This window comes from Myxocyprinus asiaticus, chromosome 13 (assembly GCF_019703515.2).
Source record: "Myxocyprinus asiaticus isolate MX2 ecotype Aquarium Trade chromosome 13, UBuf_Myxa_2, whole genome shotgun sequence".
NCBI classification, from domain to species: Eukaryota; Metazoa; Chordata; class Actinopteri; order Cypriniformes; family Catostomidae; genus Myxocyprinus; species Myxocyprinus asiaticus.
The window spans coordinates 24,554,114-24,573,988 of NC_059356.1; the positions used below are offsets into that span (position 1 = coordinate 24,554,114).

At 38.6% G+C, this 19,875-nt stretch overlaps 1 protein-coding gene across 2 annotated transcripts; it reads right to left on the reverse strand.

The window, feature by feature from the left end:
* Positions 1 to 4,695: 4,695 nt before the first annotated feature.
* On the reverse strand, positions 4,696 to 18,966 carry LOC127450311 (eukaryotic peptide chain release factor GTP-binding subunit ERF3A-like). Of its 2 annotated transcripts, none has more exons than XM_051714298.1 (15): positions 18,722 to 18,966; positions 18,430 to 18,635; positions 15,514 to 15,555; positions 12,347 to 12,598; positions 11,913 to 11,946; positions 11,738 to 11,815; positions 10,301 to 10,481; positions 9,947 to 10,101; positions 9,667 to 9,807; positions 9,392 to 9,485; positions 9,181 to 9,261; positions 8,905 to 9,078; positions 8,240 to 8,329; positions 7,093 to 7,261; positions 4,696 to 5,358 (listed from the first exon to the last, which is right to left on the reverse strand). In XM_051714298.1, exons 1-15 carry the CDS (start codon positions 18,949 to 18,951, stop codon positions 5,306 to 5,308), a joined length of 1,980 nt encoding a protein of 659 aa, XP_051570258.1. In that variant the 5' UTR covers positions 18,952 to 18,966; the 3' UTR covers positions 4,696 to 5,305. The 2 variants fall into 2 exon arrangements, with proteins under 2 accessions (XP_051570258.1, XP_051570259.1); XM_051714299.1 differs by having other exon boundaries at positions 18,430 to 18,651; positions 18,722 to 18,835.
* Positions 18,967 to 19,875: the final 909 nt, after the last annotated feature.

Here is a 19,875-nt window from a genome sequence, read left to right on the forward strand (position 1 = left end):
ACATAATTCCCATAGTTCCATTTATGTTATTCCATAGTCTTGATGACTTTACTATTATTCTAAAATGTGAAAAAAAAGTGATAATAAAGAATGAGTGTTTCAAAACTTTTGACCGGTAGTGTATATATATTTGTGTGTGTGTTGGTTCCGCTAGAGGCTGGAGCTTCCTTGGAACACACCTTGGATGAATCTACATGTTCTTTGTGTTTATTCTGCCTATTGGCTGGAGTTTGTTTTATAGATTATCTTTTGTTGTGTAATTCTGTCTCGAAAAAATTTGTGAGACCACACAATCCGATGGCAAAGTTGTCATGGGGGCTCTCGTAGGCATACATGGACTTTTTGAGTTTAGATTGATGGACGCCACTTGGCGCTGTCGTGTGCGGGGTTAATTCACATGTTTTTCTGTTTGTTTGGTTCTGGGGGAAGTTCAGGGTTTGATTGTTGAACTAATGTTGGAAAGTGGTCTTTATAATTTTATTTTTGACACACAATCTATTTGTTCTACTATGTTAAAATGTCAAATGTTAATTTGAATGGGTTGGGGCACCCCATAAAAAGAAGGAACATTATTTATCTTCTATAGAAATATGATATAGTGTTTCTTCAAGAAACGCATCTTTCCCTGCAGGAAGCTGAAACATTTGGGAAGATATTGGGTGGATGTTTTCTTTAGTGTTTGTCATGTGAGAAGTATCTAACTTAATATGCAATTTTATTATTATTATCTGTCTTGTTGTTGTATTGTTTGTGCACTGGAAGCTTCTGTCACCAAGACAAATTGACCACTGTTTTATGATTGAAATGTTGTACCGAACGACATTAATTTCCAAGGGTGCAAACTATTCACCATTTGGCAAAATTTGCCGTTTTGAATTGAAAATGTCATGCACAGCAGTGATTCTCAACCTTTTTGACACCAAGGCCCCCCACTGTCCAATACAATATTTGAAGGCCCCCTCGCCCGAAACTAGACGTGTCTGATTAATAATCATGGATAATTTTTCATTCTAGAAGTTTCAGAAAGAGTGTTTATGATTTGTAGGCATGCATCTTGAAGTATTTTTTTAGCATTTTAATTAAGCAGGATTATTTTAATAATTCTTATTTTAAATTAATTTTAAGTCATCTTGAGGCCCTCTTGGAGGTGTGCTGAGGCCCCCAGTGGGTCCAGGCCCCTGGTTGAGACAGTACATGATTCAGATGTCATTCATAATTGTGAATGTGAAAACATTATCGGAGTAGTTTTCAGCATGTCAGGCTTAAGATAAAGCGTGAATGTGTGTATATTGGATCTTTTTAGAAAATTCACTTGGCATTGTCTAAGAAAATTATCTATAAAAAAAAAAAAAAAAACACAAAGTAGATTGTTTTCACCCACAGATTAAAGGACTGAGGACCATTATATTTGTGACCACAACATCCGTGACCCCCACCTCCAAAATGGCTTTGGTTAGTGTTACCCGTAGCACCGTTAAACATTAAAAAGAGGGAGAACAGATTTCAACACTAACCTAAGGGGAAACATAGGGGAACAGACTTCATCACTAACCTAAGGGGAAACAGACTTCGACTCTAACCTAACAGACTTCGATACTAACCTAAGGTGAAACATAGGGTGAACAGACTTCGACACTAACCTAAGGGGAAACATAGGGTGAACAGACTTCGACACTAACCTAACAGACTTCAACACTAACCTAAGGGGAAACATAGGGTGAACAGACTTCGACATTAACCTAAGGGGAAACAGACTTCGACTCTAACCTAACAGACTTCGATACTAACCTAAGGGGAAACAGACTTCGACTCTAACCTAACAGACTTCGACACTAACCTAAGGGGAAACAGACTTCGACTCTAACCTAACAGACTTCGATACTAACCTAAGGGGAAACATAGGGTGAACAGACTTCGACACTAACCTAAGGTGAAACATAGGGTGAACAGACTTCGACACTAACCTAAGGGGAAACATAGGGTGAACAGACTTCGACATTAACCTAAGGGGAAACATAAGGGGAACAGACTTTGACACTAACCTAACAGATTTCAACACTAACCTAAGGGGAAACATAGGGGGAACAGACTTCATCACTAACCTAAGGGGAAACAGACTTCGACTCTAACCTAACAGACTTTGATACTAACCTAAGGGGAAACATAGGGTGAACAGACTTCGACACTAACCTAAGGGGAAACATAGGGGGAACAGACTTCGACACTAACCTAAGGGGAAACATAGGGGGAACAAACTTCGATACTAACCTAAGGGGAAACATAGAAACATAGGGTGAACAGACTTCGACACCAACCTAACAGACTTCAACACTAACCAAAGGGGAAACAGACTTCGACTCTAACCTAACAGACTTCGATACTAACCTAAGGGGAAACATAGGGTGAACAGACTTCGACACTAACCTAAGGGGAAACATAGGGGGAACAAACTTCGATACTAACCTAAGGGGAAACATAGGGTGAACAGACTTCGACACTAACCTAAGGGGAAACATAGAAACATAGGGTGAACAGACTTCGACACTAACCTAACAGACTTCGATACTAACCTAAGGGGAAACATAGGGTGAACAGATTTCGACACTAACCTAAGGGGAAACATAGGGGGAACAAACTTCGATACTAACCTAAGGGGAAACATAGGGTGAACAGACTTCGACACTAACCTAAGGGGAAACATAGAAACATAGGGTGAACAGACTTCGACACTAACCTAAGGGGAAACAGACTTCGACACTAACCTAAGGGGAAACATAGAAACATAGGGTGAACAGACTTTGACACCAACCTAACAGACTTCAACACTAACCTAAGGGGAAACAGACTTCGACACTAACCTAAGGGGAAACACAGGGGGAACAGACTTCAACACTAACCTAACAGACTTCAGACACTAACCTAAGGGGAAACATAGGGGGAACAGACTTCAACACTAACCTAAGGGGAAACACAGGGGGAACAGACTTCGACACTAACCTAACAGACTTCAACACTAACCTAAGGGGAAACAGGGGGAACAGACTTCGACATTAACCTAACAGATTTCAACACTAACCTAAGGGGAAACACAGGGTGAACAGACTTCGACACTAACCTAAGGGGAAACAGTAACATAGGGTGAACAGACTTCAACACTAACCTAAGGGGAAACACAGGGGGAACAGATTTCGACAGAACACCGGCAAACCGTTCAGGACAATAAAATCGAGAACCAACAGATTGAGGAACAGCTTCTATGACATAGCTGAGGCCTCCATCACACCCCTCCCACAGAGCAGTAAAAAGAAACTGTGAGCACACACACACAACAAGGACTGTGGACGATGACAATATAAAGCACTCACAACATCAGACATATCTACAGATTGCACATAAAACATATAACATTTCTCAGGATAAAGAAACATGTTATATAAATGCAATCCTAAAAATAAAACAGATTTTATTCTTCACTAATTATTCAGTCTGATGACAGGCACCCAGACAAGTCCAGTCACCAGAAACATCAGCCCTATTGACAAGAATACAGGTCCAACAAAATAGGGCACATGGCCCACCTGAGTGAAGTATAACAAGGACAGTGCAGTGCCAAACAGAAGACTCCAAATGAAGATGGCCAGGGCTGGCTTTTGAAAGTTACTCCACTCCTTTGTGGGGTTCTTTTCCCAGGCCAGATTCATCCATTCCCAGGCTACTGTCCTCAGTTGGAACTGCAGGAATGATAGAGAGCATCCCAAGCTACAGAAATGAAAGACCACTGGTATGAATCCTGTCTGACATATTCAGAACTTACAAGAAAAAGTGTTACAGTAAAACCCAGCCATTAATATTTCAAAATCAAAAGATCAGGTACACTTGCTCAGAAAGCTCAAAGCCCATCAAATGGTAATACGGAAGCTCTTCCTCCACTTCTGTCCGGCAGTTACTTTATCCACAAAATACAGTGGGATGAAAGCTACTCCCTCTGGGTATGTCAATATGAACATCTGGAGCAGGACTGCACTGCCTTATTTGTGTCGCTAACAGTGTAATTGCGCCTGAATAAAATCCCATTGCAACTGCTTTACGCAGTGGACGAAACAGAGTTATTAAAAACCATGATTTACAAGGCCTAGTATGGCATCTGTGCTACCATCTACAAACAAAAAAATCATTGTAGTCCGCACATGCAAGATATTAAGTGATACTGGAATTAGGAATACATAAGCAGCTGAATGCTACAGGGAACAAGTACTTAGGAATTTGACTGCATTAAAAAAAAATAATGGGATGAAATATATGTTTGCAGCAGTAGATATTTGATGGGAGTGTTCCTACATATGTAAAAACAACACAAACCATAACTATTTTTTAATGTATTAGGTATACTAAGCAGCATTTTATTACATTTAGGGCTCAACAGTAAGTTTTATTTTCCCCTGGCCAGTAGGGTTAGGGTTATAAAAAACATGTATGTACAGTATGCACAGTACATAATCAATGAAAGGTGTAGTGACAACACAATAATAGCCAGATTGGGCACTGCCCTGACACTCTCACACTGGCCCCATACCACTCTTATTGTTGTTAAGCCCTGACATTCTAAAGATGTTAACTGGCAATTATCAGGGCAGATACAGGTCAAATGTATTCCCATCACACTGTGAGATGTAAAAAAACAGGCAACAATACAAGTTATTAACAAGGGAGGAAAAAACAACTTCCATTTTTCCCTAATTTTATATTTTATTGTCATTGAAAATGCTTTAATAACTTGAACACGCTCATGCACTTTGCAAGAACGTTCTGTGAAGAGAAACCAAAATGGGAATAAGCAATGGGAGACATGTGCAACCAAGATATTAACATTTTGGTTTCAATTGGTTAATCATTAAAACTTTAAACTTATTTTATGTTAACAAGCAAATCTTGGTCCACATCCATTTACTGTATCTGCTGCCATTATATATCTCTGATGGAAGCAAACAGAAAATTATATATAAAAAAAAAAGTTTGGAAGAGAGCTAAATCTCTGGCCATTCAATGTGTGCAGGTTGATGGGGAGGAACGGGTCATGGGGGTGAACCTAAAACAATGGCATCGCTGAGCTCTCAATATGAGAAAGCTAACACATGTGGACTTGATTTTCATTTTCTTAAAAACAGATATCTTTTAAGAGAAGTTTTTTAAGCTGGTCATCAAGAGGCGGAGGGGACAAAGGACAGCGGGGCAATGAAGTGAGCTGCAGCTGAAGCAGCAACAACCTCCGCCTTGGTCAGTCGTTTCAGAACAACCACACATCTTTTCAGTCCTTCTCAGCAACAAGCTTCAGCACCTTCCCAATTGCAATGGTTTTCCCTGAAAGACAAGAACATTTATTATTTGTATTTTTTTAAACTGCAAAAATCTTCATGGAACAGAATCAGATTTAAACTACAAATCCATGTTAAAAAGAACAAAAAAATGTCTGGTCACTTTGTACAAATTATACTAAAAACCAGTGAGACGCTCCAAAAGCATCTCACGTTCAGTGAGAGCAGGACATACAGTATGGACAAACTCGATGCAAAATGGATTGCGGTCTACTGTAGGCTTGTTTAATTATATGAGAACACAACAAACCGTATATTGACTTCTAAAGCCACTTTTTGTTTGGTTTAATCAAAGCTTTACTCATCTGCCACAATAATGCAATACATTTCAATCTAAATAACCTTATTACATTCATTTCACTTTGAGTGCTAAATACGCTTTTCATGTGGGACACGGATGTGCGTGGAGTCTGTGAAGCCAAATTGTGCTGTGCTATCCGTGCGGTGTGTGCATGCGTCAACCGGGCACTCCTTAAAATATGATCTCTCATGACATACGCAGAGCAGCTCAGATGCATGATTAATTCGGGCTTCCATCAATATCGTTGCGCATGCGACCCATTTGAACTTTACATGAGAATTTGCTATTTTGAAGTACCATGGAGCAGTTCAACCATCATGTGAAACATCTTGACAATGCCGACATTCTGAACAGCACTAACGAGGGAAAGAGAAATCACATGCTCAGCACTAGCATCAGTTATAAGACTTTACACATCTACACATCAACACCCTTACTAACATTTATCCCAGTTAACTGTAACAGAATTTTTCATTACAACTGTGGAAGTTGTAGCCAAGAAAACCGCGGATAGCACGGATAGTTGGAAACAAGCCATGGGTAAGTAAGTATTTTGAACTGGACTAAACTGAAAAATTAGCTGTCATCAAACGAGTGATGATCACTTACTGTGACTATATTATTTATCTGTATAATTTTTATAACATCTGAAGTACCTTATTTTGTTGTGGACATCCCAATGTGGATACAGAGAGCAGAATAAAATAATATGCATGAGGACAAAAAAAAAAACGTAATTGTGTAAAATAGGCACATAATATCAGAATATCGATCACAGGTCCCTGAATCGAATCATATTGCAGCAGACTGAAGTATCTGCAAATATCAGATTGCAGGCCAAGAGAATCGATTCAAAGATTGTATCGTGATGAAACGTCCGATTTACACCCTTATTAGCTAGGTGTTTCTAGTATGTTGCTAGGTTTTGCTAGCATGATTTAGAATGTTACAGCACTTAGCTAGGCATGGCTAGGATCTTTTAACATGTTGCTAGCATGTTTTAGCACTTAGCTAGGCATTGTTAGCAATTAATTGTGATTAATTTATCAGTATGTCATGTAATTATTTTGATATGTTTAATAGATTGACAACCTCATATATACATAAATATCCAAGGACTATTTCCCACTGATAGTCCTTGCATGTATGAGCGCAACTAGGGTTTTTAAAGTCCCAATTAAGATGAATAAATTACTTTACAACTTTCAAAATATATAGTGTGGACACACCATTCAGGATCACATGATCATAAATGGCAAAATTACTACTGCATGCACTATTCACTTAACTTTAACAGCCTTGTTCAAAGGCCCTGCCTGATGGGATTAGGTTGCTCAATTTAGTTTTGAATGATCCTTCAAATAGCACCCTATTCATGGGCACAAAAAGCTGTTTGGAATTGGCTCACTGTCTACTCACCTTCATCTCGTAAGGTGAAGCGCCCCATCTGAGGGAAATCTTTGAAGGTCTCAAGGCAGATGGTCCCAGCTGTTCTCAGACGAGCAATGCATACCTGGTCCTGTTTGACAAAGCGAGGTCGTGTTTTGCTCTTCTCCCCTGTCTTTTTGTCTACCAGACAGATTAAGGCCTGCAAAGGGGCCAAAGGCACAATTAAACTACTGTGAGACAGAACTAGCTGTAAATCTAGTCCGTTGCCTTGCAGTCATAGATTTCTTCACTAATGACAATGTCTTCACAAAAGCATGTTAATCAGTCAGTGTAAGCACTGAAACTGAATCGACACTTCACTAAGCTCCACCCACCTTGCTTACAGTCGCTCGCTCTGACGAGCTCTGCAGAACTCCCCTTAGGAATGAATGGGAGATTGCTGTGAAGGGCGCGGTTTTTGGCTAAATATTCTCAAATGGAATGGATAATATTAAGTTGACTGGTATGAAGACTGACATTGTAATGCATTTTTATCTGACGTTTTTGTGTAAAAGAAATTGTTAAATTACACACTAATTTGAATTTGAAAACTGCAGAGACTGAATCAGAATAGAGGCAAACAGTCACAAAGAGAAAAGCATCATTTGATAGTGATTACAAACCTCATGACATTAATGTAAGTGAAAAGAACTGCTCATAACACACTCACCATGATGCTGTGAACTCTTTATTTACCATCACCTTTACTAAGACCTCAATACGCAAATTAAAAGTTAATAGCTTTCATTTACCTTGGAGCAAATGTAGGTGTCCTCGCTGATGTTATACATGTTCATTTGGGAATGAGGGCTGACAGTTTAATCCTGCATTCTCTTCAAGAGATTTATTTAAAGATTTTTTTAAAAGAAAAAAAAAGAAACACTGCATGTGTCCTTTCTAGGTACATGGTGTCACTGTTAAAACAAATTTTTTTTTTTTTTTTACATATTTTGGAACATTTTGATAAAATCCCGCTTAAAACTGCTCAAACACGCATTACTACCATAGGCTCTCATTGTAAAAAGGCAAATGCTTGTCAGAGAAATGGAGGTGGGGCAACGGTGGCTAAGACAGGATTGGTCAGAAACGCTTTCAAGGCAGGGCTTAGCGAAGGGTCAATTACATTTGCACCAATTACCGTAATTTGCACTTCTTCAATGCAGGTGTGGATATGAAGCACTGCATTGTAACCTGGGCAGATGATTGACTTGTGTTCAATGATGACTATCTGAAAATGACAGAAACACACAATATTTGTAATGCTGCAAAACAAAACAACAAACCAAATGAGAAAACACACCCCTCTCTTTCTGACCTTAAAGTAGTAGTTCACCCAAAATGTTTAATTCTCTCATAATTTAGTAAGAAACAGATCAATATTTAAATCCTTTTTTACTATAAATCTCCACATTTAACCAGCATGATCGGTAGGTGACGATATGCACAAAGAATGCAAAAAAACAAAAGAATGTGAAAGGAGATTTATAGTAAAAAAGGACTCAAATATTGATCTGTTTCTCACCCACACCTATTATATCGCTTCTGAAGATATAGATTTAACCACTGGAGCATTATAGATTACTTTTATGCTGCCTTTGTGATTTTTGGAGCTTCAAAGTTCTGGCCACCATTCATTTGCATTGTGAGGACCTTTCAGAGCTGAAATATTCTTCTTAAAAACTTTTTGCATTCTGCAGAAGAAAAAGTTATACACATCTAGGATGAGGGTGAGTAAATGAAGAGAGAATTTTAATTTTTGGGTGAACTATCCCTTTAATCATAGCATGATGTGTCGTGAGTTACCTGGGCATCAAACGTGCGCCCAGAGTGGCAGAGGCTCTCAGCAGTGCAGAGGATGAAGCCTGGCAGGATCTCCTCCTCTTCAATACCCTTGAGTCGCAACTTTAAGTTCTCTCCAGGCCCAGCATCATCAGTTTCAACATCATCAGATAGCAGAATCAGCACCTCCACAGTGTGCTGAATACAGTTCATACAGGTAGAGGTGCATCATTCAGTCAATTATGTCACAAGCCTCAGTTCAACATGAAGTGTAAAACTGTTGCATTCTGATCATCTTACCCTGTTGGGCATCATCACAAGTTGCTGAGCTTTACTGATGGATCCTGATTCCAGTTTCCCCAAAACTACGGTGCCCATGTCCTGCAAAGACACATGAACATGTTTTTGAAGAAAATCGAACACAATTACATCACTGCAGAATGTTAAAACTTCAGAATGGAGGGACGACATGCATGACAAAAATTTGTTAAATATACTCCAATACACTCACCTTATACTTATCTACTATGGGTAATCTGACTGGTCCATCACTTGATCTGTTGAAGTTTGGCAAACTCTCCAGATGTGTAATGAATGGTAACCCTCTGTTGACAGTGGACAAAAACAAAATCACAGACCATTATTTCAGATAAAACTCTAATAGTAAACATTCTGTATGTTTTAAAATATAGATAATTTTCTTTACTAATACTTTGCCATTGTAAAGCTTTAGAATGACAATTAAATAACTGCACATATGTCATTAAGCTAACTCGGCACACTTACGTATACCAAGGGCAGTGCTCCACCGGTTCCTTTAGGTTGGCCCCAGTAAGTCCCGAACACGGCATAAAATGAACATCTTTTCTGGGGTTGAACCCAACCTTCTTCAAAAATGGAACAAGTTTCTCCTTACATTCTTCGTACCTACAGATAAATTGTGAAAAGAAATTTTAATGACACCAAACGTTATAACTTAAAATTTAACTTACGTAACACCTGTTTTAAAAGAATTGAGAAATACACATTAACAATAGCTATTGACTATAAATGTCCATTTACTGACCTCTCTAAACTCCAGTTCACTGTAGGGTCATCCATTTTGTTTACAAGAACAATCAAATGCTTTACTCCAGCAGTTTTGGCCAACATGGCGTGCTCTCGTGTCTGACCTCCTTTCTCAAAGCCTGTTTCAAACTCTCCTTTCCTTGCAGAGATTACCTTTAGAAAAAAATAATGACAGCTTGAGTTCGACATCTGTATTCAAACTGCATCATCTACGGTCTGCTTTTATCATATTCGATATGGTCACAGCTCAGCAGCAGAGTTTTTTTTTTATGCAGAGTTCTTGAACTGCAGACAGCATGAGTGATCATTTTTCATGGTTGTCCTTCAGTGCCTATTCAATGCCATGACTCACCAGCACTGCCAAATCAGCCTGTGATGCACCGCCAATCATGTTGGGGACGAAGCTTTTGTGGCCTGGCGCATCCAGAATGGTAAAGTGTTTTTTCTCCGTCTCGAAGTATGCACGTCCAACTTCCACAGTCTTTCCCTTGTCCCTCTCCTCCTGGTTTGTGTCAAGGGCCCATGAGAGGTACCTGAGAAAAACACTTTACTGTGAAAATCTTTAAGAAATAACTGTGGTTACAAATCCCAGTTTTGCTTGGACTAGAGATGTGTAGGTATTTTTCTCATGATATTGCAATAATATTTTATCAACATTTGTATCTTTGAATCACTATTTTTTTAAATGTATGCATTCATATCATTTCAGTTAGAAAATTCAGATGTTCTGATAAAGTAACTTAATTGTTAAAGGGATAGTTCACCCAAAATTGAAAATTCTCATAATTTTCTCAACTTCATGCCATCCCAGACTTTCTTCAGCAGAACACATAATTTTTTTTAAAAGAATATTTAATCTCTGTGGGTCCAATAAGTGAATTTTCCAACTTTTTGAAGCTCCAAAAAGTACATTCAGCCATCAGAAAAGTAATCCACACAACTCCAGTGGTCTAATTAATGTCTTCTGAAGCTAAACGCTAGGTGTTTTTGAGAAATAGATCAATATTTACAATTTTTTTTTACTAAATATGTTTGCCCCCGGCCAACTTGAGGTTTGTACATTGACGTGGGTGGGGTTCAAACTGCCTCTCACGTGACATAAGCGCGTAAGCCTCCTCTGCATAGATATTCATCCGTAGATACCTTATTACAGCTGTTTCTATAGACCACAATACTGTTTCCACAAAAGCAGTTTATGCAGCGGTCTGAGCAAGGAGGTCGGTCTGAGGCATCTCCTCCATTCACTCACTTGCATTCAAACCGATTCAAACAGTTCTCCTTGTTCACCGTTCCAAGACAGCGCTGCAGTTGATTTATTCAAACCAGCCGAATGAGGCATCTAAGTATGATTAACTATGCTCCTCTGTTGTAAACAACACTGCGCTTCAACTTTATTTTTATTTCACATGTCAGTTCTCACATGAACCCTCATGAATTTTTAGTAAAAAAAAAAAAAAAAAAAAATTAAATATTGATCCATTTCTTACGCACACCTAGCGTTTCGCTTCAGAAGACATTAATTAATCCACAGGAGTCGTATGGATTACTTTTATGATGGCAATATGTGCTTTTTGGAGCTTCAAAAATTTGGCACCTGTTCACTTGCATTTTATGGACCTACAGAGCAGAAATATTCTTCTAAAAATCTTCATTTCTGTTCTGCAGAAGAAAGAAAGTCATACACATCTGTGATGCCATGGGGGTGAGTAAATTATGAGACTTTATTTTGGGATGAACTAATTCTTCAACTGCTGTGCTGAAAGTACAAAGCTGGAAACCACACAATTACCAAGTTTCCCTGTTCTTCTCCTTGGCTTCCTTCTCATACTTCTCCAGAGTTCGTTTGTCCACCATTCCTGTTAAATACCTGCAGGGGAGGGGCAGAGAGCAGACCTATCAGAAATGGGGGCTGGAGAAACCCACAATATCTGCCAAAAACACAGCATCAACATACAACAACTCACATGATTTGTCCTCCAATAGTTGACTTGCCAGCATCTGGTGGAATAGAAGATAAGAGCGATCCAGGGTGAGGACAGGACAGATAAAGGTGGTGAATTCACTGTTCTCTAATGCTGTTTTAAAAGTGTTTGCCATGATGCTATTGAGAAGAATTGAGCAGTTAAGAGGCCTATTTTACCAAAAGAAACTATAGAATCTTTTAGCTCATTGGAATTATCAATTATATTTACCAGCAAGTATGCACACAAGTTTGAAAGATATAAAAAGATGCATTAGATAATTTTGTTGGAAATAGTAGTATGATGATAAAATTGCAATAACATTCTTAGTAATAACGGACACTGTAATATGACACAAGAGGGGGAAATCTTTGCATGCATAATTCCATAAGTGTCTAAATTATTATTAAACCATGTAAAAATCTGTAAACACTAACCGACATGGCCAATGAAGACCACATTAACATGCTCCCTCTTGGGGGCATTTGGCTGTATAGGGATGACTTTAGGTGTTGGCACTTCCTCCTCATCCTCCATTGTTTCCTCTTGCGGGGAGTCTTCTTCAGCCTGACCCGCATCTCCTCCAGGGCTGCCTCCCGGCTCTGCCTCAGCCTCACTAGGCTCACTCCCTTTCTGCTCCCAGGTGTCATCTGTTGCCATCTCTGCATCACCATTCTCCATGGGTGGAGCTGATGCCAAAACCAACATTATTTCACAGCAGTTATTGACTGAGAACTGTTCAAGGATGTTAGTTCAATGTCAATGAGAAAAATGTACCTTCTGACTAATATTGCTACTTTTGGGTCAACATAATTGTGTTTCTACATGATAATTAGAAAAATGCAGCAAAATAGGCAATGAACATCTGCAAATAAAATTACAGGGCTCAACGCCAAGGATTTTTTCTACTGGCCCGGTTTTTCAAAAATGAAAAATAGCTGATACATCATGGCTTTAAAATAATGTGTCCAAAGCTAAAAATTATATATATATATATATATATATATATATATATATATATTATATATAAATAAAGTAGTCTTTGCTCTTATGGAAAGAAATTGGTACTTTTATTCACCAAAGTGGCATTCAACTGATCACAATGTATAGTCAGGACATTAATAACGTGAAACATTACTATTACAATTTGAAAAAAAATTGTGAAAAACGATTTCTCATAAAAAAAAATCCTCCACGTGCAGCAATGACAGCTTTGCAGATCCTTGGCATTCTAGCTGTCAGTTTGTTCAGATACTCAGGTGACATTTCACCCCACACTTCCTGCAGCACTTGCCATAGATGTGGCTGTCTTGTCAGGCACTTCTCACACACCTTACAGTCTAGCTGATCCCACAAAAGCTCAATGGGGTTAAGATCCATAACACTCTTTTCCAATTATCTGTTGTTCAATGTCTGTGATTCTTTGCCCACTCTAACCTTTTCTTTTTTTTTTTTCTGTTTCAAAAGTGGCTTTTTCTTTGCAATTCTTCCCATAAGGCCTGCACCCCTGAGTCTTCTCTTTACTGTTGTACATGAAACTGGTGTTGAGCGGGTAGAATTCAATGAAGCTGTCAGCTGAGGACATGTGAAGCGTCTATTTCTCAAACTAGAGACTCTGGTGTACTTATCTTCTTGTTTAATTAAGCTTCATTTAACAAATAAAATAGCTTTCAGCAGTGTTTGATATAATGGCAAGTAATTTTCTAGTACCAAATTAGCAATTTAGCATGATTAATCAAAGATAATGTGTGGGAGTGATGACTGCTGGAAATGGGGCCTGTTTAGATTTGATCATAAATGACTTTTTTCAAATAGTGATGGTGCTGTTTTTGACATCAGTAATGGCCTGACTATACTTTGTGATCAGTTGAATGTCACTTTGGTGAATTAAAATACCAATTTCCTTCTGAAACAGCAAAATCTGTACATTATTCCAAAATTTTGGCCGCCAGTGTGTGTAATATACTTAAGTGGCAGCAAATCAACATCTTTCATGTGTTTTGAGTCATTAAACAACTGATAAAGCACAGAGGCCGACACAAGTCTAATTATACTTTATTCTAACAAGTGTGCCTACTAAGAGACTTTATCAGTGTTTAAATATCATAAGTATTTTCCCTGCAAATGACAACAAAGCATATAATTTTGTGAACTGCTGTGCAACATGGCCTAAAAGTAATTACAGGTTTTAATTACGTCCTGATGTCACTGTAATGTCATTGGTCACGTTTACTCTTAATTAATCCAGCTCCTTTCTCTCCTTGTTAAACGGGATTACCAAACTAAACGAGTGACATGCCTCTTCTGTCAATCTGTCATAAGACGCTGATCCTTGCTCATTCATGAATTGAATGAGGAAATGGGGCGTATTAATTCAGTGGCTCAAACCAATGATATGCTCCTTCACAGCCCACACTCCAATGCTATTGGCTCACACTACAGTCAGTCTTTACATGTGGGAAAAGCAACCAAAGTGCCTCACGATTCAAACAAGTGCAGTGTTGCAGCTGCAGCTGTTTAGAACGGTTATATGCTGATTGCAAAGTCACAGATTTTTAGGGGGGCCGAGATGAATTTTAGGGGGGCTGAAGCCCTCCTAAAAAAGGCTTAATAACGCCGATGGCTGCTGCTAAGACACTTGGAAATGAGTGAGGACAGTTCTAGAAGAGCGCGCTCGGTGTCTGCACGCTCACGAGACTTCCTCGCTGCTTCCAGTATATTATGCCATAGCACATCTTTGCAAGCTAAATATAATCACGCTCTCTCGTCTCTGAGTGCTCGGTTAAAAGGCTTTGTTCACTCCGTGTATTTTTTGTGCTCACTCGCTCGTTGTCTGCTAACACTAACGTTATAAATGCAGCACTGGCCCGATCAAGCAAGTGACAGTTCTTGCAACTGGCCTGAACCTCTCTCACACTGGCCCTGAATTTTAAGCAATAGTCAAGAATTTTTTTTTTTTACTCCGTAGAACAAGAATCAAAATTGAATTTGGAACAAGTACCTTTTTGAGCTTCATTCCTTTGTAAGTGGTTCAACAGACTAAATGACTCAAGTATCATAATGGCGAGTTCTTTTTTTTAAAGTCTGTTATTAAAGGAATATTTCACCCAAAAATTAAAATTCTATGTTAGTGTACATACTGAAGAAAAAAATAAAATGCTTCTCTCAAAGTCACCAGAATTGAACACTTTGGTGTTGTTTTTGCAAAGATTATCACAGGGGTGCATGCCCCTGGACCACCCTACACAGTAAGGGTACACTTCTTTAATTGGTCAGGTTTCTCTGCGTACCCAGAGATTAAAAACTGCAGGTGCCCCTGATAACATGTATATGCAAAGTAAAAGATTTAAGTAATGGTAAACAGTAAAAATATACTTGTATGCAAGTATGCACTGATAATATGCTTATGTAAAATGGCGTAAAAAAAAAAAACAACATGATTTCATATCAGGTAGCCCACACATTATACACCTTGGTGTGAAAATTTGGCAATACTACTTTGACAAATGATGGCACCCCAGCCTTTAAGCTTAGTTAGCTGGCTGTCATATCACTGCTATAGGGATGTAAAGCAAAATGTGGTTATGTCTCAGTATTTACTTACACACAGGCTCTGATACTTCCACATTGGCATCTGTATTGGGACCTGCGGAAATAAACAATACTTACTTTAACAGCTGTAATTATGTAGAACAGGTCAAGCTACCACAGCTGGTTGTTTTGAAAGACAATAATGCGTGCCAATTTTTCAACTTGCAAAAATAAAATAAACTACAATATGTTATGTTTGTAAACGGCACACCTTCCAGTTTCTTTGTGGTAAGACAGACCATAGCATGGGACAATTAACAAAAGTCAAGTTTTCTTAACTCAAACAATCTCACATCTTGTATCAAAATGTTAAGTCTTAGTATAGCTAAAAAAGGCAAGATCACTACCTAAAACATTAATCTACATTTACTAGGGCTGCACAATTAATCGAAAAACGAATCGCGATTACGGCTGCCTCGATTATGTAATCGTGAAAACTGACGATTACAGTGTTCAATATAAATCTGCTCGTGTTGCTTCAATGGTTTCTATTTACAACGTGTTTTTGCAGCGGTTGAGTATTGTAACCAATAACTAACATGTCCGTTGAGCAATGAAACGGCAATGGCCACTCAGAGTCGCTTAAATTAATCCTCCATCCTATCAGTAATGACAACTGATCCTAGTGTGCAAGTTTTAAACCGTCTGAATGCCCAGATGCTTACTTTATGTTCCACCTCTGTTCGCGGTGGCACACGAAAATTAATACTGAAGAAACATCACCTGACACTTGAAAAGAAGCTGTAGAACAAGAGCGAAAACCACTTTGGAATTATTTTTGATTCATTGCATATTGCACCGCTGGCTTTGAACGTAGATGTTAAATACACTGCAAATGAGCAACACGACAAAACTAAAACACTCCCGTTCTAATCAGGGCATAGATGCGGTGTAAATAACTGATTTATTATGTTGATTAGACAGCTTTGTTTTTAATGAGAGCATTCGCGAGAGTGTAGAACTTTGTGCGGAGCATCATTGAGCTCGTGTTGAAATGCAGGTCTCAAATAGTGTAAACCTGCAGTGAGTGACAGCAGTCATTGTAATGGGAGAGTTTGTCGCGTTGCTCGATTTCTGTGTACAATTTATTAAAAATGTAATAACAGTTTTGTTTTGCCATGTTAGTAATTAGGTCAATGTGAATTTGATTTGTACAAAATAGCAATAAAGTAAATCAGCTTAACTGTTCTAAGTTTGTTTTGGAGGTGTATCCAACATAAAGAATATGGCATGAATAGCATATTTCAGGAATCACCATCATTGTTATCGCATCTGCTGTAATAAGACCCATTTGCCACGCAGCTGGTATTAGTAGATTTAACATTTTCACAAACTGCACAAACTCCGATCGCAAATGACTGTTTTTCATTTCCAAAGTGCAACCACTGAGGCCAAAAATGATATAACGATGATCGTACATAAACAAAATCACCATTGAAGATCTAACGGGATGAATGGTCCCGTCTCACCACCAAAGGGCTTACTGAATGCAGTAAGTAACTTGGTCAATTTAAATCGGCTGTTAATAAGTTTGAATATTGAATGTGTCATATTATTTACTGTATGTGGACTAATAATTTAAGAAATAATTTAGCAATTTAATTTATACCATAGATATCCATTTAAAATAAGTTTTATTTGGCCTAACATTAACAAACATTACAATATTTAATACTTAAAAGAAACTGGAGCGCAGCTCATATCCACCATTGAAATCTGCTACTCTGAAGAACCGCACGGTTGCTTGCTTTGTGACATCACGGTAATTTATTATTTTAATCGACATTAATATCAATATTCGAAAATTATGATTTTTGCTATAATTGTGCAGCCCTAACATTTACCCAATATTGCAGGAGGAGAATTGACTGCCACTGTAAACTTGAATCATCCCATTAATGTGCTCTCATTATTCACATTCCCATAGTCTCATTGATTGTTACTATAAATGTTAAGAAACTGCCTCTCATTACATTTAAGCAAAAACTTTAACTTTGAAAAGTTACAAAACCAGATCATACCACTTTATTAATCTCCATTACACGCTTCACCGATCAGAATCAGAAAACCTCCAGTCAGTGCCAATAAACACAACACATTCTCATAAAGAGGCCTCTGGGAAGAGTTTAGTAACTTAGTTGTTGTAGAAGCATTTAATAGTATGTTCAGTTGCCATCATCTACCTTCTGTGGTTCTAAAATTAGATGGTGAAAGACAGGTGATGTTCCCTAGTTATAAGGGCAACAATTGGTTTTTATTGTTAAACCAAAACAGCACAGCACATAAGGGTACACCATGTTTTCAGTAAGCCAGCATGGGAGGGCAAACCCCACCCTCAAGCATTCAGTCAAAAGAAAAAGAGGCCCCTCAAACACAGTAATCAACCAAATGGAGAAACCGATTGATTATGAAGAGTTTGGCCCCTAATCATCAGCTTTGATGGTACTGCAATGCCATGCTGACAACCTATTGTGCAAGTGACAAAAAAGTCAGTCACATGACTTCAGCTTCTCGTTTCTGTCCAGCGAAGCCGAGATCCAAGTGAAAACACTTCGCACTCTTTATGACTAACAAAACATGGTTTGTTATTAAGTCTCGTGGCGCTTTATTAGCACTTACCTACTAAGTGGCCATCAAACTGATTCACTTTCTAACATAAACAGCTGGTACAGTCTTATGAACGTGTTGTGTTTTCAATGGACACTTCTAAAACATTTCAAGTACATTTCATTTGTCTTGTTAAGTTCCAAACTCCGCGGTTCGTGTAACACCAACACATCGAAACCGTTTCCGCGTCGTTGATAGCGACTTTACTGTAGCATCTATGCTAAGCAGTGGCGCTGGGCTTATGAGAACAAGCGTGTGTGAGGCTAACAGCTAACGCGGATAACCGACTGGCGAACCCACGTTAAATAACCGGGGAACTCACCGACTGACTCCGCCGTTTCTGCGCAGCCCTTCTGCAGGAATCCCGGGATGAACTCTGCGGCGTTAATGTTGGGGACAAAGGGCTTGGCGTCCACGTTCAGGCTGGCAGTCAAAGCGTTGGAAAGTTGCACGTCGACCTGGGCCGCGCCATCGTCCTCCTGATCCCAGGAATCAGGGGCAGTGTCTACCGCGTCCATCGCCACACAGCTGGTACACAGACACACTTTAAAGCCACGAACTTGATTACTCTCGTGTCCGGCCTTATGGTCAGCCCTTGCGTCGTTCAAACTTACCGTTTGTGGCGTTGTGGCCTTCCCCCCCGTTTTTTGTTGAAATCAAACAGCCGGTGTCTCTCAGCAAGGGGCGAGAGAAAGGGAGGTTTGACTAAGCAGTCGGAACAAGTCCTCCTCGTGTGCGCTGACGACTCTTCCGACCTCGTGGACCAACGGCAGGTGGAATGCTGGGAAATGTAGTACTTGTGTTGCTGGATGAAGAGGAAATGCACGTGAGAGGTGTCGATCATAGAACTACATTTCCACATTATGGATGATCCGATTGTTCGCTGACCTTTTGAAACTACAAAAAAAAAAAAAAAAAAAAAAAAAAAAACTAATTTCCGCTCAAAGACTCTGATTAAATATTAAAACTACTAAATAAACAGTATTTGAAGCCAAACATAACAGCTACTTGAAATCATTTTATAAAGCAGTTGTTTCTCGTCCATGACTAGAAAGTGTTTCCTCAGATGAGTCTGACTTACTTCAGGAAAGAAAATTAAAAAAAAAAAAAAAAGTGACATAACTCTTTTGCTTCAGTACAATTTTCTTTATTGTCATTTTACATCATTGCTCATTGTAAAATAAAATTATTGTTATTATAAAACCCACTATTCTTAATTTTGACACACTATTTCAAGTCAGTACTCCTCTCCCCTAAACAAAAACCCAATCATTTATTGCACCAGTTAAGAATAAGTCTGAAAAAGGGTGAGCAGATTTACAGTTACATTATTCAGTATGGAAGCACAGTTCTGAAAAGAGCACTTCATGCCCGAAATAAAATATGGATGGATGTGGTCTACAGTAGCTGCATTGTAATTTCTTCTCATGGATGGAGTTTTCACACAATATTCATACGCTTATAAGCACGAAACGACATAATTTCCGAGTAGCAATGATTTTTGTGTTAAAACAATTAACGCAAGCGTAAACCACAAATATTCATCTTGGTACATCATATTTAGCCTTCATAAACATAAAAAAAAAAAAAAATGTAACAATTACTCAAACAATCATCTGAAACATTCTTCACAGTGAGAGCAGTATAATCATCATTTCACTATTGGTAAAGCCAAACGTGCTGGATGGATCTGTGTGATTTGAAATCCTCACACTTCAAGGGAATTACAGTAAGTTTAGACAAATGTTACTCTTGTCTCTAAATAGCC

Coding starts and splice junctions, on each gene's coding strand:
- LOC127450311 (XM_051714298.1), bottom strand. CDS start 18,951: ATGATCGACACCTCTCACGTGCATTTCCTCTTCATCCAGCAACACAAG. Junction 11,947..12,346: donor GGTCTTCATTGGCCATGTCG/GTTAGTGTTTAC, acceptor CTATTCCACCAG/ATGCTGGCAAGTCAACTATT. Junction 9,808..9,946: donor GTGAACTGGAGTTTAGAGAG/GTCAGTAAATGG, acceptor ATTTATCTGTAG/GTACGAAGAATGTAAGGAGA.